Source organism: Sinocyclocheilus grahami, unplaced genomic scaffold, assembly GCF_001515645.1.
Source record: "Sinocyclocheilus grahami isolate Dianchi unplaced genomic scaffold, SAMN03320097.WGS_v1.1 scaffold156.1, whole genome shotgun sequence".
NCBI classification, from domain to species: Eukaryota; Metazoa; Chordata; class Actinopteri; order Cypriniformes; family Cyprinidae; genus Sinocyclocheilus; species Sinocyclocheilus grahami.
In genome coordinates this window covers 399,313-425,415 of record NW_015505335.1, presented here as the reverse complement: position 1 = coordinate 425,415, position 26,103 = coordinate 399,313, and the positions used below count along the sequence as shown (strand labels likewise).

The following is a 26,103-nucleotide window of genomic DNA, read 5'->3' as shown; positions in this document are numbered from 1 at the left end:
ACAGACAGACAGACAGACAGACAGATATACAGATAGATAGACAGATAGACAGACAGACAGAAAGACAGACAGACAGATAGATATATAGATTGACAGATAGACAGATAGATCGATAAATAGACAGACAGACAGACAGAGATCGGTAGATAGATAGACAGACAGATAGATAGATAGATAGATAGATAGATAGATAGATAGATAGATAGATAGATAGATAGATAGATAGATAGATAGACAGACAAATAGATAGATTGATAAATAGACAGACAGACAGACAGGCATATAGATAGATAGATAGATAGACAGACAGACAGACAGGCATATAGATAGATAGATAGATAGACAGATAGACAGACAGACAGAGATAGATAGATAGATAGACAGATAGACAGACAGACAGAGATAGATAGATAGATAGACAGATAGACAGACAGACAGAGATAGATAGATAGATAGACAGATAGACAGACAGACAGAGATAGATAGATAGATAGACAGATAGACAGACAGACAGAGATAGATAGATAGATAGACAGATAGACAGACAGACAGAGATAGATAGATAGATAGACAGATAGACAGACAGACAGAGATAGATAGATAGATAGACAGATAGACAGACAGACAGAGATAGATAGATAGATAGACAGATAGACAGACAGACAGAGATAGATAGATAGATAGACAGATAGACAGACAGACAGAGATAGATAGATAGATAGACAGATAGACAGACAGACAGAGATAGATAGATAGATAGACAGATAGACAGACAGACAGAGATAGATAGATAGATAGACAGATAGACAGACAGACAGAGATAGATAGATAGATAGACAGACAGACAGACAGACAGATAAAATAGATAGATGTAAAAAAAAAAAACAGTAAATTCCATTTACCAACATATCCAAATTATTCTCTTATCTTGATAAAACCAGCTGACAATATTAATTTAGAAAAATATTGAATAAATTAGAATAAATGTCAATTATGTGACTGCCATTAACTCAAATAATTATTAAGTATATATTATTATTATTATTTAAAAACATGTGTTAAGTTGATGTTAAAGTTATGTGAAATTATTAATTAAATTATTAATAATATGAATAATAGGAAATGTATAATACTATTAATATACAGAGAACTGTTGATAAGTCATTTATAAAAATGTATGGGATGAAAAATTTAAATGTTTAAGTTGATAAAACAGACTGTTTAGTGCTATATTAGTATTAGTAGTAGTAGTAGTATATACAGAGAACAAGTGCAAATGTTTAACAGACAGATTGTTTATTATTTATTATTATTAATAGTCGTCGTCGTCGTCGAGATTATTGTTCAGATAATAGTTGAACCTTTATTTTGAAATACCAAGTTGATTCGCTTATATCCACTTTCGATTTAAACCAGAGGTGGTTTAAACTCACCGTAACATCTTTGAACATCTTGTGAACAATTTAAAACTGCATTAGTTTAATTATACACATTTTAGCTTTCCTAAAGAGTGAAATATGATTTTAGAAATTCTCACGAATTTAGTTCCGTGTCGAAAGTGCTGCTGTAAAATCTGTGCGCTCACTGTCATTGAAGGCGCATGTCGTTCCTCTTTTCTTAAAACCCCGTGGAGTTGCGTTATACTGCAGTGCTGCTCCGTTTGTTGGAGTTGTTTAGTCTAGGTAGTTCAGTGGTCGGTTTTGTTGACTGTGAATGTGGAGTTCCGTGCAGTAATGTCAGTGTACAGACCGCTGGTGTGTTTGCTCAGACAGGCGACAGCAGCGCGCGTCTGCAGGACAGTCACCACCTGGTCACCTGTAGCAGCTGCCTTCAATGCCAGAGTCCACAGGAGACTAGACCTCTTCCACCACAATGTGGTACGTACCTGTCTGGGTCTGTCTAACTGTAACTGCTGAGTGTCCTTTATTCGAGTAAAATAGAAACGGTGTGTATTTGTCAGGGGTTGTTTGGTGTCCCAGAGCTCAGCTCTGTGGGGGGCTTTGAGGTGGTCCAGGACAGAGCCCTGCAGGAGACACAGCAGCTGGTGCAGAAAGCCTGCCACTGCCCTCCAGGAGTCCAGACCGTGGAGATATTTGACAAGCTGTCAGACAGCCTGTGCAGAGTGGCAGACATGGTAAACATGTTAAACATGACTGATTCACATTTATTTACTTATTAATAGTAGGGGATGAAAAGCAAGAGCTTTAGAAGGCTGCTCTTCTCATTTGAAATTCAAAGCTGTGACAAATGGAAGGATATAGATAGATAGATAGATAGATAGATAGATTTAGACACACACACACACACATATATATGTGTGTGTGTGTGTGTGTGTGTGTTTATTTATTATTATTATTATTATTATTATTTATTTGTTTATTTTCAAAGAAGGCTCTTATGCTCACCGAATCTGCATTTATATGATCAAAAATACAATAAAGACAGTAATATTGTGAATAATTATTACAGTTTAAAATAACTTTTCTATTTTAATATACTTTAAAATATTTATTTCCGTAATGGCTAAGATGAATTAGATAAAGATGTGCTGCGTAATCTTTTTATGGAAACTGATACATATTTTTTTTTCAGCATTCTTTGATGAATGTTCCAGTTAAAAAATGAAAAGCATTTATTTGAAATAGAATTGACCTGTGACATTATAAATGGCTCTACTGTCAATCAACTGAATGCATCCTTGCTGAATAAAAACAATAATTTATTATTATTTTTAAACATTTGAATGGTAGCACATTACATTTCAACATTGATGATGATAATAAGAAATGTTTCTTGATCACTAAATCATCAAATTAGAAGGATTTCAGAATGATCATGTGACCGTGAAGACTGACTAAATGACAAACCGATCGTTTCGTGTCTTAGGACATCAATGTGTCGTCACGAGCCGCAGGGTTTAGTTTGGATTTGTCTGTGCATGTTTTTTTTACTCTCATAGATTTAGTTACCATTGCCATGCATTATAAGACTGATAGACTGCAACAGATGGAGTTACAAATCATCAAATGTGTTCTACTGAAGAAACAAATTCACCTACATCTTGGATGCCCTGGGGGTAAGCAGATAAACATCACATTTTCATTTTTGGGTGAACTATCCCTTTAATGAAGCAAAGTCTTGCATATTCACAGAAAACAGCTTACTTCCGAGTTGAAAAATAAGGTGGATAAATTAGCCATGATAATGATGCAGATGTTGTGCATTATGCCATTCCATGCCATTTATGTCTTTATTGCGTTTATATAAGGTCTAACCACAGGCATAGTATATGAAGCTTAAAAGTTGCATCTTATTTAAATGTTTTCTTTGTAAAAAAAAAAAAAAAAAGAATGTTTTAATATTAACACACTATAATGTTTTATTCATGCAGAAGAGTGGTTGAACTATTTATGTTTGACTTCGAGATAAGTGGAATCCATCTGGATAAAAAAAAGGTCTGAACTGTTGTATTAATTATACATTCCGAGTGATCTCAGTGTAAGACACCGCTATGCATCTCACAGATTTCTTTTTCACAGAGGAAAGAGGCTGTGAACTTGAATGTGAAGCTGCTGGATCTGAGCAATCAGTTTCTCATGAGCTGCCACATGCCCAACAGAATAGAGAAGAGAGCTCTTCCTGAACACATTCACCAGCACTTCACTAAAGACGGGAATTACATTCAGATCGGAGGCCTGAATGCAGATGCGCCTGATGATCTGGTAGATCCCTTTCCTTAATTAGTAGACACTTTTTCAATGACGTTGCATAAAGATTGATTGAAATTAGGTTGATGTCAATTTTCAGGTTGCTTTGTTGTGGACTAACTGGTGTTTTTGGTCTGTGCACATATTTTTCAGGTCAGGGAAGTTGCATATAAAGTTTTCCTCTACCCAAATGAAAATGTGATGCACATACTTGAGGAACTGCTGTCCTGTAGAGATAAACTGGCTCGCTTGGTTGGTTATGAATCTTATGCACATAGAGCATTAAAAGGAACCATGGCCAAAAGCCCAGGTAGTCTTTATTCTTCTGAAATAGTCTCTCTTTCTTTTTTTATTTTAAGTTTACTCATTTTCATTTTCTACCTTTAAACTTGAAATGTGTTGTTTCTCGACAAACAGAACGGCAAGAATAACAGTTAGTTAATATTGTATAAATAACATATGTTTTATGTACATTATATTACAGTATAGGTCTGTTTCTCCACAGAGGCAGTTATGAGTTTTTTACAGCAGATCACAGACAAGCTCTCAGACAGGTTGAGTTTTCTCTCTTCAATATTTTCTCAATTGCTTTAAGCTACTGGTACATAATAATGAATATATTATGTGCAAAAGTTATAATGTTTTTTTAAGAAAGTGTAACATTTCTCTCCTGAAAGAATCTTATTCTAGCAGATGCCACTAGGTGTCACTGTCAACTATGTTATTTATGGATAACAGTGTGGCAATAATAAAGTCTAAACACTGTATTGTGTTGGTTGCTTGGATTGATAATTATATGTATATATAAAAAAACATGCATATATAACTTTTGTATAGTGTACATATTTTTATAATATAAACTGCAATGTTTATACTTGTTATGTAATATGTGAACTGAAATTTCTGTCAACTTTAGGACTGAAAGGGATTTTGGAATGATGAGGGAAATGAAGACAAAACTCAACCCCAGAAATCCTGTAAGCACTGCTCATTTATCTGCGATATTTGGATTTTCATATCATCTGATTTCAGCATGTAGAATGTTAGAAATAGACAATTTTGCAAACTTACTAATAACCTGCACATTTAAGTGAGAAATAGTCCATTGCTCTACAGAAGAATTAAACCAGGATTAAATCTTCCTCTGTAGGAGCTAATGCCATGGGACCATCCGTACTTCAGTGGTGTGATACGTGCAGAAAGGTAAGAGATCTGAGAAAAGCATGAGACCGATGAACTATACTTGAACTTTCTATTAATCAAAGAACCCTAAAGAAAATGTATCAAGGTTTCCATATAAATATTAAGCAGCTGCTGAAAAAAAAAATCAGCCTTGACATCATAGGATTAAATTACAATTGAATATGTATTCAAATACAAAAGGGTTACTTTAAACTTTAATTATTTAAAGCTTTGTGCTACATGATTTCTACATTTATTTTCACATTCTTGTAATTTCTCTTTTGTAGTCGGTGTTCTCGGTGAGGAAAATGTGTGTATTGACGTTAAGGGTTTAATAACTTGTTGTGTTTTATCTCTGCAGATTCAACATAGAGCCAAGCCTGTACAGTCCGTACTTCTCGCTGGGAGCGTGTATGGAAGGTCTGAATGGTCTTTTCACGCAGCTGTATGGTGTATCACTGCTGGCTGAGCAGCCCAGTGTGGGGGAGGTTTGGAGCGAAGATGTGCGCAAGTTGGTGAGATCACACTTTTGTACTTGAATATCAAACCCAGTGGGCTAAAATAAGAGCTCATCTTCGGGTCAAGGCAACTTCATTTCTAATGTCACTTGCCATTTTGCATTGCTCCTTCAGGCTGTGGTGCATGAAACAGAGGGACTGCTGGGATACATCTACTGTGACTTCTTCTACAGACCAGACAAACCTCACCAGGTAAAGAAGGACTCCGATAGCCCATCTACTTCTAGTGCAATTGGTTTGTCCATCTCAAATTAGTACTTGTTATGCAACATTATACAGTCATTCACTCAACCAGTTCATTCAAAAACATTGATTTATTAAGGAAAGAGACAAGTTACTATTTTTATGAGTCACTGAATCATTCACTCAACGAATTCATTCAAAAACATTGATTCATTCTGGAAAAAATTACTTAATGGGTAAGTCATTGAATCATTCACTCAAGCAAGAAATTCAAAAACACTGGTTCATTAAGGAAAGAAACAAGTTATTATCTATATGTGTGAGTCATTGAATCATTTACTCAATTCATTCAAAAACATTGATTCATTAAGGAAAGATTGCTGTCTTGTATGAGGAAGACTTTGAATAATTCACTCAAACTATTTATTTAAAAACACTGATTAGTTATGGAAAGATTACGGAAAGTATTAACTTTGTGAGAGAGTCATTGAATCATTTACTTCATTTGTTCAAAAACATTGATTCATTAATGAAAAAATACTGTCATTATGTGGGAGTCATTGAATAATTCACTCGAGCGATTTGTTCAAAAACACTTGATTTATTCAGGAATTACATTTTTTATTGCAGTCAGTCAGTTTTGATCAACCCAGTTTCTTTTGTGTGCCACTCAGGACTGCCACTTCACTATTCGTGGCGGGAGGCAGCTAGAAGATGGGCAGTATCAGCTGCCGATAGTTGTCCTGATGCTGAACCTGCCTCACCCTACACAGTCTGCTCCCACATTGCTCAGCCCGGGCATGATGGAAAATCTCTTCCATGAGATGGGCCATGCCATGCACTCCATGCTGGGACGCACCCGCTACCAGCATGTGACGGGTATGATATGATTACTACAAGAATGAGCTCAGTTTGTTCAGATGTGTGGTCTTCAGCTTTGAAATGTACCTGTAGCAGCGTAATCGCAGTGATATTGTTTCTCTCTTTAGGAACACGGTGTGTCACTGATTTTGCAGAGGTACCTTCTATTCTAATGGAATATTTTGCCACAGACTATCGTGTGATCAGTCAGTTCGCTCGCCACTATCAGACTGGACAGGTACACTCTACGCTGCACTGCAGTGTTCATGTTGGTCATGATGATCAGTATGATCATTATTTCAAAACTCATTTTGATTCAATGCAAGTCACTTTTTTCAACTACAACAAATTGGGACTGATGCTTCAAAAGTTTCAGAATGTATGAATATGATTCATACATTTTATCCCTAAGTCTTCTGAAGTAACTTTGTGTTCATTTTTGGGTGAACGGTTCATATAAATAAAAATGTGATGTGTATTTATAGTTTGATTCTGTATCATTTCTCACAGCCTTTGCCGCAAAGCATGGTGGCCCGTCTTTGTGAGTCCAAGAAGGTCTGTGGTGCAGCTGACACTCAACTTCAGGTACCAGATGTTCTCATTCAACACTGAGAAAAAATCACAATCAAATCAAAATCACAATTTTGGAGTATAAAAGACAACATAAATTACCATAAGATTCAAAGGAGAGAGAATTATTCTTTTTAAAATTGATTTGCAGGGCCATACTGCAAGTATGCACTGCTACAAAAGTATTAGCTGGTATTGATAATTACTTTATAACTAGGGCCCATAACTGATGTGATGACCAATATTATAATTTTTTTTAAATTATTATTTAATTTCACAGTGAAGATCCAGTGTTGATTGTAAAATCAGGCATGAAAACATTTTAATGAATGAATTTTAAACCATTTAAGTTATATTTCTGTACTTTTAAAACCTAACATATATAGACACTGTTAGGAAGAATCGATTTGGAAAATATATGCTCTAATATTTTCTGCTTCCCAAAATAAAAAAGCTAATATTGAACAATATATAATGTAACATATTCAGAAATGGTTTATCTAATATGTAAATGGTTCTCTTCAGGTTTTCTATGCGATCATGGATCAAGTTTATCATGGAAAACCACAAAATCGATCAACTACAGATATCATGATAGACATGCAGAAGAAGTATTATGGCCTGCCATATGTCACCAATACAGTACGTGTGTTTCATTTAAATCAAAATTTTTTCTGCCAATTTTTTGAATTTTCAAAATCGGTATAGGAAATCTTTGCTTAGACATTATATATGGTCTTAAGGATACAACACAATATTACAATGTACAATTGCACAAAAGGCTGCAAACGAACAGCGCGCATCTGAAGTTGCTGATGCATTATTTATCGGCTTTAAGATATCGGCCAAATTTTCTTATCAGGCCGATACCGATAACAGAAAAAATGAGCCGATATGGGCCGATACCGATATGGTGGCCGATATATCGTGCATCCCTACTTAGAATTATTTGTTAGTTATTAAATGCTTCCTAGAAATCAGTGTTTCATAAAAAGCACATCTCCCCATACTGTATGTAGGTGGTCTGTTGCCCTGAAATGAAGTGATCCATTGCCGTTATTGAAGTTAATGAATGTTTGGGAGTCGTTCCTTGACTAATCCTTAATAACATTTTATACTCCCGCTACTGAAGTACAAAAACACATCAACACACCAAGGTAGTTTAGTTTTGGCCCCTTTCCCGCCGTGTGGTTTTCTACATCTTTCACAGACACTGCACGGTTAAAGGATTAAAATGCTTTTTTCCGCTCTCCGGCCCTTTTCGGGGGCCTTTTCTGCAATAACAAAGCAGAGATATAATTTGAAGAAGCACTCCCTGGGGGAAAGATTTGAAACTCTTCTTTCAGAGTGCTTTTCTCAGCACTGTCGAGATGGCCGCCTGAGAGCTGGAACGATCTAAAACACATTTTATTTCAGAATGGCCTTCATAAACCGTTCATCCTGGCCTGTAATTATGTGGAGCCACTGGGAATCAGGCCTCCCCCAACTCTAAATATTCCCCTCTCTCTTTAATTGCTTCAGCCATAATGTCTTTACCATCCTCTAAATCACCCAGCTCCCCCCTTTTTATCCATTATTACTGCCTCTCACGGGAACGCAGCTAATAGTATGCGTGCGTCTTTCGTTCCTGTAGGATGCATGTTTTAGTGACTACTAAAGAACAACTGAAAGCTTTCCTCAGTCCACATATGGCTGTAAAACCCTCCGCATGTCACTCTATTGAAGAATGACAGCTCTTTTGACACATCATTTTGTTGCAGTAAAGATATAAAACCAGACAGTTTTTCAATGACGCACATGGGAACATTTTTATTGGTCCCTCCTTCCAATGTACACTAACCTTCATAAGTTTGGGGTCAGTATTTTTTTTATGCTTATGCTCACCAAGGTTGTATTTATTTCATAAAAAAAATCTGTAAAACTGTAATATTGTGAAATCATTTTGCAATTTAAAATAACTGTTTTCTATTTTAATATATTTTGAAATGTAATTGCAAAGCTGAATTTTCAGCATCATTACTCCAGTCTTCAGTGTCACATTATCCTTCAGAAATCATTCTGATATACTGATTTGGTGCTCAAGAAATATTTTCTTATTTTTGTTAATGTTGACTACAGTGCTTCTTAATATTTTTTTTCCCCAGGATTTTTTGATGTGCAATTGTGATCCAAATGTTATATACACTTTACAGTATCTGCAAAATGTTCATTATTTGAAGGGATCGTACAAAATGCATGGTATTTTTTATTTAGTACTGACCTGAATAAGATGTTTCACATAAAAGACGTTTACATATAGTCCACAAGAGAAAATAATAGTTGAATTTAGAAAAATGACCCCGTTCAAAAGTTTACTTCTGCTTGATTCTTAATACTGTGTTGTTACCTGGATGATCCTCAACAGCAAGCCAAGCAATTTGAGGTATCGTTTTATGTCTTGCACAAATGGCACAAGAGTTTGATACTAATATGAGTGATAATAGTGATGCCAGACCACTAATAAAAGATTGCGGCCAATGACGGATTATGATTCACAGAGAGAGCTGTATTTACAGTTGTTTGACTTTTGTTGACGTTGATTCGACTGATACTAGGGCATTAATAGTGTTCTGGAAGATAATGTCAGCTGTTAAAAACATGGACCAGATGGAAGTTCTTGTCCTGTTGCTAATATTTGGGAACATTCACACACAGAGTTGCATTCCTCTGGCTGCTGAGATGCATCACGGGATGCAAAGAGCAAGTCCAAAAAGCATGGTTATACCAAGTTAGATTTGGTCTTTTTTGTTAGTTCAAGGCCCTTATCTAAAGTTCTGTGAATGTGAAATTCTTATAAATGTACATTTGAAATTATCTGATGGCCAGCAGCCTGACAGGACCCATCTGCAGTGAAAATATTTCCATAACGGAATACAGATTTTAGGCGGGTGTTGATAGTCAAGTAGCTGTTCTGCTTTGCTAATGTTTAGCTTTCAGATGTTTCATTACTGCAGGAGTGCATTTGAGCTTACTGAAGTCATTAGGGGCCATATGGGATATGTCTTACTGATACTCTGGGGCAGGCTTAACTCTGTATTATACAGCAGTTTCACCTTCTCCAACCATAATGTGTCTCTCATAGTGCTGTTTACACAACCCTGGCTCTCTTCAACAACTTTGCAGAGGAACACTTAACACACACATTCTGCATCAGAACAGACTTCAGTCAGTCCAGCATGTCCCTTAGTAATCATTAGAGCCAGATGTCTTTGCGGAGTCCTTAATATCCTGTAGCATGATAGCAATGCATTTATAATGCACCTACTACAAAAGTACAGTTATATAACACGTCTTCAGGTGGTTGCAAAATTATAATGTAAATTGTGTATTTAGCGAACTGTAAAAAAACCTAAAGTCAGGTCACTTGCACTTGGTATGGAAGAGTGAACAGAATGTTGCCCCAGGCCCTGTGATAAGAGCAGATGCCCTCTATTGTATATAGCCGACTCATTGAGCTTTGTTTTGTTTGTCTTGTATATTGTTTTTTTGTTTTTTTTTGTGGTTTGTTGGTTTTGTAACTTGGTTTGTTTGTGTGTTTGTTTGTTTCTAAAATAGTTTTTGCTGCGCCGCTCACGCTCATTTAAAGTGACAGCACACTTTTGATTGACAAAATATATATGATTTCACACAAAAAAGTGCTAAAAAATGCACATAATAAGCATGTCTAGTGTGTTTTAAAAAGAATTGGAGTATGACAGACAAGAAAATGAAGAATCAAAAATATGTATAAAAGATTTACCCATTTAAAAAAAAACAAAAAAACTTGCAAACAGCACATTCTGTATCAAAGTATGACTGAAACGACATGATCGGAGCTGTTTTTGTTGTTTACCATATACTGTACATGCGAAGCCCCGTGTTAACAAACTTTAAAGACTTTCCAAGTTTATAACTGACCAACTTCTAAAAACTAAATTATAGTTGTCTTTGTAAAGAAATATGTAGCTTTGGAGCCGCTGCTGTGACGCTGTTTTGTTTGTTTCTTGGTGTGCGGTTTTGTTTCCTCGATTGTTTTTTTTTTCTTGCATTGTTTGTTTATTGTATTGTTTGTTTTTGTTGGTTTATTTGTATTGTTTACTTTGTTTGGTTTGGTTTGTTACTTGGTTGGTTTGTTTTTTTCTTAATTTGGTTTGATTTGTTACTTTGGGTTTTGCTTTTTTGTTTTCTTGGTTTGGTTTGTTTGCGTCTTGTTTTCTTTGTTTCTTGGTGTGCTGTTTTTGTTTCTTCGATTGGTTTGTTTTGTTTGCTTCTTGGTTTATTTTGTTTGCTTTTTGTTTTTTTTCCTTTGTTTCTTTCTTTTGTTGTTTTGTTTCTTGGTTTGTTTCCTGTTTGAAATGTTGTTGTGTTTTCACTTGGATGTCAGTTGTTTGTTTTAGGTTTGTTTGTGTTTTGCTTTTTGGGGGGAGGGTTTTAGTTTGTTTTGTATTAAAATAACATTGGTATGAAAATGTAGGCCTAAATGTTTATACTCACTTTTTATTTTTATTTGTCAGATACAGTAGACAGTCACTTGATTTTAGGTGGTGGGGGTTTTAGATTGCCTTAAATTTAGTCAAATTCAGGTATGTGTATCCTGCATGAGCGTCAGGGCTGTGTCAAGACAGCATGTGAGAGCCACAGAACAGAAAGAGATTCGAATGGCATCCACTTAACATTCAATGGCTCCACCACACATGTAATGACAGTGATGCAGAATGTCTTTCTTCGTTCAATAAAAACCAGACCATCTTACTTGCTGACTTTATGAACCCAGACACCCAGTTAGATTAGCTGTAGCTATAAACTGATATTATCATATACCAACAGGTTTGTTGCCCCTATTTACTGTCATATCAAGCGTAGTGTGCTCTGTTCATTTCCTGCAGGGATAATGGTAACAGCGGGTGTCTAAGCACGTCTTCATCCCTCAGTGATGCGTTTGAACTACTGAGCTCTTTCGACACAAGTCTAGCCTGTGTTTTAATAGCAAAATATTTCCCCCAACTTGCACCCACCCAAAACATTATCAGTCTCTTTCATTTAGCTCAGAGTAAAGTAGCCATGGGAATAGGCTTTGCACCATTTGTGCTCTGGGAATGTAAATATTTAGTGATGAATATGGGCCTGAAGGCATTGTGTGGCAATAACTTGACTCTTCCATTTAGTTGGGTCACAGTTGCAGCTGAGAAATTAAATGTTAGCATCAGCATGTTTCCAGGTTAGGAAATAACTTGGCAAGGGTTTACAGAGATGTTATAGGAATATTCCTACGGCAGCTTGTGATTAGTTCACCTGCACCTGTCTCTGCAGGCCTGGCAGCTGAGGTTCAGTCATCTTGTCGGCTATGGGGCGAAGTACTACTCATACCTGATGTCACGGGCGGTGGCCTCCATGGTGTGGAAGCAGTGTTTCTATAAAGACCCCCTCAACAGGTTTGTGAAAGACACATGCATTAGTTGTAATGCTACTACATTGTTTTTTTCCCCCTAAAGTTTGAACACTCTTAACCCTCTGGTGTTGTTCAGTCAATGGTATGAAACTTGGTAAAAGTTTTGGCACTTGCTATCTGAACACAAGAAGAAAACAAATAATGGACATGATTTGAAATGGTTAAATGGTCCTGAATAATAATGACACTTTTACTGTTAAAAAATGACCGCATTGGAAATGAATGGGTAAGAAAAGATGCTCTCTGGATGACAAATTTCCCAGCACTGGGATTGAAAAAAAATGTTAATATTAGCTGTTAATGCAGTTATTGAACATAATTAAAACTGCAACTGAAATTTCTACATTAGTGTGTTCACTTCCATATTTTCTGATTCCTTAGCTACTTGTATTTTTCACTGTTAACTTTCTGGTTCAGAGGGGTTCTCCTTAGTGCACCCCGTGCCCCCTCCTCTGTGCCGGACCGCAGTGGAACAAGAGCCACCCTAGAGAGAGTCTGTAGCCTGGGCTGTTTTTATCTGCCGGGCTCTGAGCTGGCCGGATCCCAGGCCTCTGGTGCTGAAAAGTCCAGGCTGTATTAGATGGCATAGCAGAGAGAGGAAAGTGACGGACTGACGGCCATGCTGACTGAAGCCCTGTGTTCTCCAGCCATGGGCGGCACAGAGGCGTCTTTCATGGCCCTCAGCTTTCCCAGGGACCTCTATTTTAGTGCTGAAGGACAGACTGAAAGAACAATAGCTGACTCGAGCACCTGGGCTGGCATATGTTTTAGCACTGTAGCACACAGATGGTGACATGCATGAGTTTTAGATAGAGGATCACAGGAGGGTCAGGTTCACCTTAGTTTCAAACATTCCTTAATAGGAAAAAATTACATTCATATTCATCAAAAATGTATCACAAAGAAAGGCAGATCTTATAAATAACATCACAAATGCTGGATTAGCATTTCCTGAAAATACCAGTAGTAGAAGGGCAGCAAAAAAAAAATGTTTTAGCTAAGTTAATATTTATGTTATGGTTGTGCATAAATGCATAAATGCCTGAGAGGAGCTTAATCGTTGCCATGCTGCTTAGTACGTGTCTTGTTTTCAGTCAGCTGCTCACAAGAATCAACACGTTGACATAGTATTGTGTAAAGGCAGTTATAAATGAAAGGGGTCATGAACTGAGAAATCAAAATTCCCTTGATCTTTTGACATATAAGAGGTAATTGTACAATAAAAACATCCTGTAAGTCTCAGAACTCTCAACTTTCTCATTAGTCTACACTGTAAAAAATAATTGCGATTTTAACAGTAAAAGACTGTAAAAATGCTACAGTAAAAACCTGCTAACTGGTTAACAGTAAGTTTCCATACTATATTCGGTGAATACATGTAATTACATTTAATGTAATTTTACAGTAAAATACTGTTAAATACGGTTTTTGAAAGTGAAAAAAAAGTCATTGTATAATTTACAGTGACAAACTATAAATTGACACTCCCAGAATTCCCTGCATGACACTTAATATTTGATGTTTTTTTGTTGAAATACCATGTTTCTTCTTAGTTTTTTCTTATCAGTTGTGTACGTTAGGGTTTAATCTTACATCTAATGTTGTTAAATTAATTTTTATTGCATTATTTCAGTATCAAGTGCGTCACCAGGATGGGGTTTAGTGTTTGTGTGAATGGCACTGTGCACCTTCTATATATAAGTATTACCCTCCTCAGCTCGTATAGAAAAGCTGTTTGTGATGAGCTTTGGTTCATCATGTGACTTTCTCATCACCACCAGTTTTTGGTGGTTATCAGTGCATTACAATGGTTCAAAACAGATATTAACACTTCAATATGTTGGTTTATTAACATTACATCAGTTAATGAAATATGTTGTGAATTTAAGTTAAGTCTGTAAAACCTAAAATGTTGCTACCATATTTATTACGGTGAAGTTCTGGCAACCACAGCTGCCGGTATTTTACCGTAAAAGTCAAAAAAAAAATGTACAGTGTAAAAACGGCTTATATTGAAGCCAGTCTGCCAAAATGACAGGTTGTGGAATGTGCCATTTTATGACGTAATAGTGGGTAAATAACGAGAGAGGCAAACGCAGGTCTACCCAGAAACCAAACGATAAAGATGGCTCCGAAGACAAGAAGAAGCGCTGCAGTGCCAAGTTGTGAAAAAACACAGTCTTTGCATCGCCTTCCTTCTGATCCTAACATTAGGAAAGAGTGAATTTTATTTTTAATGAAGTTCCAGATCGTATCAATAAGAACTTGGTCCTTTGTTAACTTAATTTTACCGCGGATCATTTTCAAACAAATCACAATCCGACGCAGGATTTTCAGAAAGATTGAAACTAAAAGACGATGCTGTACAGACTATATTGGATCTGACAGTAATGTCACACCACACAAGTGTGAATAACTGTTTTTATTATGTGGTCACTAGTGTTTTGTCTGCTTATTGCAGATTGTTTGATATAGGTACTGAGTATTTATGCATTTTTAACCTAAATCACAGCAGCGTCCATCTATGAAGTGTGAAGGCTGTAGGCTGTCAAACATACACAACTGTTATCCAATCATAGCAGTGGGCTTTACTTCCGAGTCGCCTATTCAAACAGAGCATTTCAACGAAGGGATCAAAACAGGACAGAAAGTAGCCTATTACTTCTAAATTGTTTTGTAATGTAAAAATCTTGCACAGACAGCAAGATGAATCTCAATTCAATATGCACATTTTATGATGACGTCATTGCTGTGGGGTTTTGAATGCTGAGCATTTTATTACTGTAAATCAATGGGAGGTTTATACATTTCTTCAAGTACGTTTGCCAAAAACAAATACAAAAAAAATCACTATCCACTATTATATTTAATATATTAAATAAGCATTACATTAGCAATGTAAAATTGTACAAATTAGCTATGTAAATGTACAAACAGTTAGATATGATCATCTCAAATCATGCTTCAGAACATTATATACGAAATATGTTTATTTTTCAACTTTTTTCTGCCATAGAATAAACTAATTAAGAAAGTAATTATGACTTATCTCACAGTTCGGCAAGAGGGTCTAGCTGCAGCCTCGCACTTGCACTCTCAGACATGCATTCTCATGTTAAGTGTTTGTTTTTCTACAGGAGGAAAATGCTTAACGAGAGACTTTGTGCATTGCGTTCATATTCTGCTGTTCTGTGGCCACGGATTTGCGGGTCTTGTCTTTTTCTTGCAGGACCCTGTATGTTATGGTACTAAATTAGTTTTAATCGTTTAATCACCCACACAGCGTCTTGTCTCCATTGGCAACACGCACGATTTGTCGAGTGCAAGTGGCGATTGCAAGTGACATTGTAATTTAGTTTCTTTTTTCTTGTCTTCACCACCTGGCTACTGTTGTAAAATGTTGAGAGATTCAAACAAAAAGTAATAAAAAAATAGAACAAAATAAAAAAATAAAGCCTGCAAGTGACGTCGCTAGCGGAAGCGCAAGTGTCTGAGAGTGCAAGTCGGAGAGTGCAAGTGCGAGGCTGCAGCCAGACCCTTCTCCAGTTCAGACATATTCTCTTGCAATTCTGAAGGAAAAAAACTTGCTTTATAAACTCTAAAACTCAGAATTGCTTTATAAACTCTGTAAGCTCAGAATTGTGAGATACAGACTCGAAATTGCAAGAAAAAGCTAGATGAAAAAGTTGCAATTACTTTTTTATATTTTTTAGGAAAAATATGCTTCCATAGAAATTCATATCCTCATAAAATAAAATTGCGAGATGCATACTAGAATTCGGAGAAAAAATAGTCAGAATTGCGTGATATAAACTGTTATAAATACTATAAATAATGTTCATGTAGATATATTATTATATTTACATGAACAATCTTTTTTCAAAGTTTTCATAGTTGAACAGATCTCAAGCCGCCACATGATTCATATGCACAGTGGCATAATCCTTGAAATTTGAGCTTTTTTTTTTTTTTGACAAAACTTTGAGACCTCCAGTTTTAATTACAGTCAGTGATGAAGTCATTTCAGCCTTCAGGTAGATCATGAGCTTACTGCTTTCAACTCGTGACACGTTTCAAATAGTTACAAACGCAGGCGCACGTCAAAGCCGTGGAGTAACCAGAAAATCTCATCATCTGCTGGGAGGGAGGCTGTAATTATCTTCTTAGTCTTTAAACATTGCTCAACCTGAGTTGAAGCAGTGTTCATAGAGACCAGGACCACTGAATCTCAGCTGTGGAAACATTGAACTCAGTTCGGTTGCATAAGACTTCGTATAGTGTTTTATGTCAAGTCCTCGCTTGACCTCTTGATAATCCTGTCCCGTTTCACATGAAACCCAAACCAGCGCTACCTGAGTCATGTTCCACCATGTCTGTGTGCCCACGTAACTGCACAAGCTCAAGGTGTGGTGCGCGGCACAGGAACCAAAGAACCGCGTTTAAACAGGGATTCATTGAAGAGAGATGAGCCGGTCTCACTTTGATGTGTCCTTAGTTTCATCATCCTCCAATCCCAGTCAGGAGCTCTTCTGACCAATCACAGAGAGCCTCCTCATGCAGCACACACAGCTGGATTGTTCAGGACTTCTTGAACTAGAAAGTCCCTTTGATTCGTAATAAAACACACACAATGCACCTGCACTGATGAATATGGCGAGTCTATCCATCCTTGCAGATGTTTGATCCTGTCAACCGTTTAATCATGATCCCACATAAAAAAAGAGGAATTATTCCTCAGTGGTAGGGTCAAACTTTAGTAGTGGGATTGTTTGTTATATGACCTTTGATCATATATAGCTTTTTTTTTCCATATTAAATGTTACTTATATTTTTGCTTTTTTAAAATGTATTATTAACTTTTTTAAACATAAAAAAATATTATATATAATGTGTAAATATGGTATTTTTCAGTGGGGTTGATAAGATTAAGACTTTTGGGGGGTGTTTTATTTATATAGACAATTTTTTAATACATTATTTGAGTATTTTTTATATATATATATATATATATAATGTGTGTGTGTAATTTTATAATACTCAAATAAGGGGAAATGAGCAGACTTCAAAGCGCCAGCAGAGAGGAATTGTAAATCGAGTGTGCACAATTTAGCAGGACGACACTGATTTAAGCTGCACTGTGTTCACTGAGCTGGGCAGCAGTAGATATCTGTCAGCTTGTGGAAGACGATATTGTCATTTTAAAATGTAGCACTGGGAAGATAAAACCTCTGCCCTTTTAGATGCTGCATCTCTGCCAGTGTAAATGCTGCTTAGATTTAAGTCAAGTCACCTTTATATATATAGCGCTTTTAACAACAGATTTAGTGCTTTTTGACGTTAACATTATTTAATGCAAAGTATATTGAAAACATGTATCTAGACAAATCATGAACAGAGGAAATCCTCCTGCTAAAGCTTGAGAGAGTGTATGTAACTGGAATTTGCCCCTCTTGATTCATGTCCAGGCATGTTGCAGAAAAGACCCTCCATCGAGGACTTCGTCAACGCCCTTGTGTCTGATCTGGACCCTGACTTTGAAACCTTCATCATGGACTCAGAGGGCTGAGGGATTTTTCATAGCAGTATAACTTTACCTTCCTCACGGTAATCAGTCTTTACAACTGGCTGAACAGTCAGTATTCATGTGTAGAGAAAAGACTGCGTTTATGAACCAAAACTGAGCGGTCTCACAGCAGTGCATTGTGGGATGTATATACTAGTGAATCTCCAAAAAACATGTCAAGAACAAAAATCAGAACTGTATGTGTTCTATTTGTTTACTTTTTGACCAAAATAAATAAAAATGATAAATGCAGAATAAATCTGATACACGACACAACATTGGTGGTACTACATCTAATAATTACTAAATTTAATCATTTAAGTATGAAATTGAACTATTAAATAAAATGTTTAATAATTTAGTACAACATTATCATTCCTGTAATTCTTTTTTAACTATATTACCAAAAATATACTGTAATGCTGAGTAAAAGTAATATTTTTACTGAATTTGGAGGGGAAATGTTTGTGAATGTTTAAATGTGTGTTCATTTAATAATTAATTATAAAAATTGTGTGTGTGAGAGAGAGATATAAAAGCGGTTTAATATTGTAAGTAATGAAACATTTTTTTTTGTCCTCAAAAAAAGAGTGATGCTAATTTACTCCTAGTGTATATCTAAAAATACAGTGCTTTGTATATTAAAGTCTGTATCATGTTTAGATAATTTGTGCATGACATTTTCATTCAGCGGTGTCCTGCAGAGTTTAGCTCCAACCCCAATTAAACACACCTGAACCAGCTAATCAAGCTCTTATAGGCATACTAGAAGCTTACCAGCAGGTGTGTTTAGGCAAGTTGGAGCTAAACCCTCCAGGACCGAGTTTGGACAGCCCTGGCATAGCCGCTCTTTAGTGTAGATGCATGTTGATTTTATCAGACGATGCTGCGATTATAAATGAGAGTGACTCCTGGTTAACATGTATTAAAAGGGGTCGTGTTTAGTCACTATTGAGTGTGGTATTTTTTGACAATATTCACTCATCATGACAGTAAAATAGGGCGTTCTAAGTCAATATACTGCAGTATTTCCTCTCTCAATCAGTAGAAAATATGGTTAATACCCGGTCATGCATGAAAAAAATAATCCCGTCATGTACCGTGAAACCGGTATAATTTTGAAAAATACCGTTATATAAATTTTTGGTCATACCGCCCAGCACTAGTATTAAGTATCATGAACTGACAGTGACCAATACTTTTACAACATTTAGCTATTCATCTTGTTTAATGTGAACAGTTAAGTTTGGGTTTGGTAAGATTTTTTAATGTTTTTTTTTTTTTTTGATAGAACTCTCTTCTGCTCACCAAGGCTTCATTTATTTGATCCAAAATACAGTAAAAAGCCGGGTTTTCAGCATCGTTACACCAGTCTTCAATGTCACATGATCCTTCAGAAATCATTTTAATATGTTGATTCAGTGCTCAAAAAACATTTATTATATTTATTATATCAATGTTAAAAACAGTTACGCCGCTCAATGTTTTTGTGAAAACTTTGATAATATAATATTAACAATACAATACAATTTTTCTGAAAGATTCTGTGATGAATAGAACGTTTAAAAGAACAACATATATTTTGTAACATTATAAATGCCTTTACCGTCACATTTGATCAATTTAATGCATCCTTGCTGAATAAAATCAATCTTACATTTTATTTATTTATTTTAAGAATAAAAATTAATACAATTATGAATCTCAATTCTTAAAATAAATAAATAAAAATCGTACCAAAAACGTTATCATTTATAATACATTGCTACAGTTGTTTCAACCCAACTTTGGGTCAAACATGGACTAACCTAACCGTTGGGTTACATTTTTACATAACATTTTTAACCCAACAGTTGGGTTAGTCCATATTTGACCCAAAGTTGGGTTGAAACAACCCAGCATTTTTTTTTTAGAGTGTACACTATTGACAAATAATATGGACCATTTTTTCACACAAAATGTCATTGTAAGTACAGTTTTATAACTTGCATGCATTTTGTGTCCTGCTAATTAAGTTAGTAAATTGATTTGACGCACGACTACATTTAACATCATTCTCTGTTGCAGAATGAGAATATTATATAAAAATTGACCAGCAAGTGCATTTTATTCGGACCAAAAAACCATCATAATTTTAACTTCTAAACTCTTCTACATGACGTTCCCAGGAGGACTGCAGCACTGATCCACAGAGAGTCACTTTGGAGGGATTAGTTGCGTTTGACCTGTAGCTTCACTCACCTTCAGTTGCAGACAGCTGTGGCTGTAGGAGCCGTGTGTTTGACCCATCCTCATCCTCAGGCTCAGCTGGGGTCAGGCCTGAGCTCTGCAGGGCTCGTTCCTCGTCCTCGTCCTCATCACACGAGGAGCATCTCTGTGTGGACTCTGAGCCGCACTGGGGGCTGTCTAAGATTGCGCCGGTCTGAACGAGAGGCGCATCATGTGCACATCCCACATCTGCCTGGCTGCTTCCCAGTGATGGATTTACCAATCTGACAAAAATATGCAAAAATAAAAAAAAATGCAGATGGGATACAAGAATGTGGCCTTTTATTTTCTCAATTTACACAATACCCAGATTGCTTGTTTAAAATAATGATACCACTCTGAATAAAATCAATCAATCACAAGCAAAGCATTTATACTTTACAATAGAGAGGGTCTCAGTCTATGGAAAATGAGAAAATGTTACATAAAAGCCAACTATCATGTTACTTTCTAAAAAAGCAGCAAAATACACAATAATGTAATTTTCACCAATAATTCTGTTAATAAACTGGAACTAAAATAATACGTGTGCTACCGTTCAAAAGTTTGTGGTCAGTAAGAAATTAATTACAATTTTATTCAACAGGGATACATTTAAATAGCCCAAAAGTGACAGTAAAGACATTTATTGTAAAAAAAAATTATATTTCAAATAAACTGTTCTTTTGAATTTTCTATTCATTAAACAATCCTGAAAAAAAAAATTATCAAGGTTTTCATACAAATATTAAACCGTTTTTAACATTGATAATAATCATAAATGTTTCATGAGCAGCAAATCAGCATATTAGAATGATTTCTGAAGGATCATGTGACACTGAAGACTGGAGTAATGATGCTGAAAATTCAGCTTTGTATCACAGGAATAAATTACATCTTAAAAAATATTATTAATTGATGAATATGAATTGAATTCATTAATTGAAATATAATTTAAACTGTAATAATTCACAATATTACTGAATTTTATTTTATTAATTAATTGAAATAATACCATCATTAATATATCATTTAAACTGTAATAATTCCCAATATTACTTTTTACTGTACTTTTGATTTAATACGCACATCTTTGGTAAGCATAAGTGACTTATTTAAAAAAAAAAAAAAAAAACTCACCAATATTTTGAACAGTAATGTTAAAAATCGATTTAATTTTGTCAGCAATTGTAAATGAATCTGCTGAATTTTTTTCAATTCAATTCAAGTTTATTTGTATTGCGCTTTCCACGATACAAATCGTTGCAAAGCAGCTTTACGGAAAATCACGTTTCTACAATATATTAAGTAGTAGCTTGTCAGTGCTGACTATGTCAAATTGATGTACATATGGCAGAAATTAGGGCTGCACGATTATGACAAAAATCATAATTGTCGATTATTCCCTTGAAATTGTCATTGCGATTATTAATTACGATTATCACAATTTACATTGAATGATGTTTATACCACTGTTTGATGCAACTGCATGCCGTATTTTTATATGAAAATAAACAAGCTGAAAACACTCGAACTGAAAAACCTTTAGTGCTTTTCTATAGTATTAAGCCTCAAATGTCAACTATATATCAGATTGGTTTCTTCTTTAAATGATAAAAAAAGTTAAAATATGAATGGTATTATAATGTTATACTAAAACTAAAACAATGGAAAAACTCTTAAGATAACATGTAGAAAGAAAAAACATATCTTAAGTGTGCAGAATAACATAAGTGGACTTTGAACGATTAATTGCCGCATTGAACGATTACGTAATTGTGGCATCCATAATTGTAATCGCGATTAGAAATTCGATTAATTGTGCAGCCCTAGCAGAAATGTACAGTAACATTCAGTTAATGACACAATCAAACAGACGATGAACACTATTAACAGCAATGATTATAATTTGACTAAAGATCTAAACCTGATCCTTTAACTTCATTTGAATGTGAATGTGTCTGGCTGAAGGACCCACCCTTCATTGAGACCGTTGTGAGAGTGAAAGGGACGAGTCTCTCGGCCGCGGCTCTGGCTCCAGGTGTCATCGCAGCACAGAGACGGGATCAGGTGCACAGGACCTGGAAAACAAAGCGCACATGAATCTAATGCCATGACAATCATCCTTCCTGTGACACTCCAGAACTGTGTGAGATTAATACAATGATCACCTGACATAATTACTGGCTAATTGACCTGTTTAGACTCGTCCAGGAGCTCCAGAGAGAACGCACAAATCCTCAACACACAGTAAGACTTCTGAAAGGTGTGTGAATGTGAAACTCACCGCAGGTCTGTCCCGATCCGTGACGACAGTGACGACAAGGCCGCTGGGAAAACTCCAGAGCTCTCCGATCCAAACAAGACAACTCGGACCCCACATAAGGACCCTCATGGGACCTCAAGGAAACTGAGACAATGACACACGAAACAACAGGAAACGACTGTTATGAAGATTCATTATTGTATTATTAGACAAAGTTTAAAATATAATATTAAACTACTTTTTTACACCCTAAATCATGGTCAAATCTATGGAAGCCTGTTTCTGCCACTGAATAAAAAATAAAAGAGGTAATTGCATCTCATTAAATTCTGAGATAATTCTGAGATTCTTTTTTTCTCAGAATTGCGTGATATAAACTCACAATTGCGAGCTATAAAGTCAGAATTGCGAGATATAAAGTCACAATTGCGAGATAAAAACTCGCAGTTCTGACTTTTTTTCGCAATTGCGAGTTTATAACTTTTTTTCTCACAATTCTGACTTTTTTTCTCAGAATTGCGTGATATAAACTCGCAATTGCGAGACAAAGTCGCAATTCTGATAAATAAAGTCAGAACTGCGAGATATAAACTCACAATTCTGACTTTCTCGCAATTGCGAGTTTATATCTCGCAATTCTGACTTTTTTCTCAGAATTGCGACTTTATGTCTCGCAATTGCGAGTTATAAAGTCAGAATTTTGAGATGTAAACTCGCAATTCTGAGAACATATCAGTCTTTTTTTCCCCCTCAAAATTGGACTTTAACTCGCAATTGCGAGTTTATATCACGCAATTCTGAGAAAAAAAGTCAGAATTGTGAGATATAAACTCGCAATTGCGAGTTATAAAGTCAGAATTTTGAGATGTAAACTCGCAATTCTGAGAACATATCAGTCTTTTTTTCCCCCTCAAAATTGGACTTTAACTCGCAATTGCGAGTTTATAGCTCACAAATCTGATGAAAAAAGCCAGAATTGCGAGAAAAAAAGTCAGAATTGCGAAAAAGTCAGAATTGCGAGGTTTTATCTCGCAATTGTGACTATATCTCGCTACTATAGCTCGTAATTGTGTTTATATCACGCAATTTTGAGAAAAAAAGTCAGAATTCTGACTATATCTCGCAATTCTGACTTTATAACTCACAATTGTGAGTTTATATTTCACAATTCTGTGAAAAAAAGTCAGAATTGTGAGATAAAAAGTCGCAATTACCTTTTTTTATTTTTTATTCAGTGATGGAAAGGGCTTCCATAAAAATCCTTGTAATGCATGACCTCATGCTTTTAAATAATAGCAGCAACAGTAACATAATAAAAGACGACAGTGTTTATTAAATTATTTATATAAATATATTATATGAATTACACTACCGTTCAAATGTTTAAGGTCAGTAAGATACTTTAATTCAGCGAGGATATTTTAAATTGATCATAAGTGACCATAAAAACCTTTACATTGTTTCAAAATATTTCTATTTCAAATAAACGCTGCTCTGTTCAAAGAAAATCATTTTTTTTAAATATATAAAAATATATTGTAGCATTTTCACAATATTAGTGTTTTTACCGTATTTTTGATCAAATAAATGCAGCCTTGATGCATAAGCGACTTCTTTCAAAAAAACATCAAACTCAAAACGTTTGAATGTGTAATTATTAATACCAATAATCAAAACTATCCACCAAGAAATATTGTTTATTTGCTGTAGGCAAATTTTATCATCGGAAATTAAGTCAGATCTGTCGGTATCATTCATTACAGTGTCAACTTTTGTATCAACATGGCAAAATTGTGAGAAAATTGTAAAAAAATATTACATTTTAATATTGACTATGCTAACCAGTTTACACAAATAATTAAAAACAGCAGTACCACTGCCATCAAATAAATGCATAAACAAAATGATAGAAAGACTCATATGCTTTCTTACACTGTTTAAAGAAGCTCCCACGTGAATTATGATTTTTACAGATATACAAAGAATTGTAGTAATTATGGATGGCATTTGGCATGTATGTAACTAACTACAAAATTATAGTTACCATGATACTGTAAATATTTGTAAGGCGTGATTACAGATACTTTAATAGCACGAATAGAGATCATTTAATAGCACAAATAATACATTTATACAATTATTCGATAAGATTTATAATCATAAACCATGTCGCTTTTACTAAAGCACTGATAAGTAATCGGGAGAAAGCAGATGGCGTGACTCACCTGGTTTCTTCTCCAGCAGTTGTCTCTTACAGTAGATGATGCACAGGATGAAGAGGGCGAGCAGGACGGTGGCCAGCGCACTGCAGATGACCGCAGCTAGAGCCATGTCTCTGGGGCTGGTCACCGCAGGCTGGACAGGTACAAAATCTACTCGCCCCATACCTGACAGATACACAGCAGAGACAGGAAGTGACGTCACTCCATTACTCACTCTCATGCAGATTATCTTCCTTCTGTGCAACACAAAAGGAGATTTCAGACAGAATGTGTGTTATGTGCTTTTACATACAAAAACAAATAGTGACCACGACCTGTCAAGCTCCAAAAAAAAAAGAACAAAATGCCACCATAAAAGTGTTGTGAACACCTATTAAGGTTCTACTATAATGCTTTTTTAAGAGCATGACAGGGTCATCCCTAATTTACTTTCATTGTATAAAAAGAGCTGCGTCGACATTCTGCTAAAGTTCTTATTGAAGAAAAATGGTTTGAACTAAATGATTACGACTAAATCAAAAAATATTAAAAAGGGCAATTATCGTTAACTAAAACAAACTATTTTTGTTCATTAAATAAAATAAAACTATAAATATTAGATTAAATTTTTTACAAAAATTAAAAATGATGCCTTTTCAAATTGAAGTACTAAATTTACTAAAATAACTGGAAATATATAAAAACTAAAACTGAAACAAATAGCAATAATAAAGGAAAGCACTTAACAAAATTGCTAAAAATTTAACTGAAAATTTTTTAAATAAAAGTTGACTCAAACATTAATAAAAACTATTATAGTATATAAATAATACTAAAATAACACTGCCCAGAAGGCTAAAGGGCCCAATCCAAGAACAAATGGGTGTGAGGTAATTTTAAACAAATCTGGCCGAAAAGAGAGTTTGTTTCTTGAGACTTCTTTTAGAGTTTGTTTCGGTGGATTGAAACAGCTTGCAGATTTTTCTTTATCACCTAAGCGCAAGCTTTCCAGAAAACTCGAGATCAGACACCGTAAAGAGATCAGAAACAGCAAACCGTTGGCAACTCATTCAAATTTCTGTTTGCCTCTGAGCAAAGAACGTAGAAGAACTTATCAGTTAGTATGTAAGGGCCTTAAAGGGTTAGTTCACCCAAAAATGAAAATTAGCCCATAAATTACTCACCCTCAAGTCATCCTAGGTGTATATTACTTCCTTCTTTCAGATGAATCCAGTTGGAGTTATATTAAAAATGGTCTTTGATCTTTCAAGTTGTTTCATGCCACTCAGCGGGTGTTGCATGCATCAGTCCAAAAGAAGTTAAATAAAATGTGCCCAT

The 26,103-nt window shown here is 35.4% G+C and overlaps 2 protein-coding genes across 2 annotated transcripts in view; one reads left to right on the top strand and one right to left on the bottom strand.

Moving 5' to 3' along the window:
- The first annotated feature begins 1,417 nt into the window (after positions 1-1,417).
- mipepa (mitochondrial intermediate peptidase a) lies at positions 1,418-18,329 on the top strand. Its single transcript, XM_016282207.1, has 17 exons — positions 1,418-1,877; positions 1,961-2,142; positions 3,392-3,455; positions 3,540-3,722; positions 3,861-4,017; positions 4,213-4,261; positions 4,624-4,684; positions 4,858-4,910; positions 5,251-5,404; positions 5,522-5,599; positions 6,265-6,469; positions 6,580-6,689; positions 6,962-7,036; positions 7,547-7,663; positions 12,350-12,471; positions 12,906-13,061; positions 17,928-18,329. The coding sequence occupies exons 1-17, from the start codon at positions 1,734-1,736 to the stop codon at positions 18,052-18,054; spliced, it is 2,037 nt and encodes a 678-aa protein (XP_016137693.1). The 5' UTR covers positions 1,418-1,733; the 3' UTR covers positions 18,055-18,329.
- Positions 18,330-20,175: 1,846 nt separating this feature from the next.
- Positions 20,176-26,103, bottom strand: part of LOC107592656 (tumor necrosis factor receptor superfamily member 19-like) — a 33,680-nt gene continuing 27,752 nt past the window's right edge. The window contains exons 6-9 of the mRNA XM_016282192.1: positions 24,790-24,951; positions 22,586-22,708; positions 22,277-22,379; positions 20,176-20,543 (exon numbers count right to left, since the gene is read on the bottom strand). Of these exons, the coding sequence (XP_016137678.1) occupies positions 20,285-20,543; positions 22,277-22,379; positions 22,586-22,708; positions 24,790-24,951 (647 nt within the window). The 3' untranslated portion in view covers positions 20,176-20,284. The remainder of the gene's footprint in view (positions 20,544-22,276; positions 22,380-22,585; positions 22,709-24,789; positions 24,952-26,103) is intronic.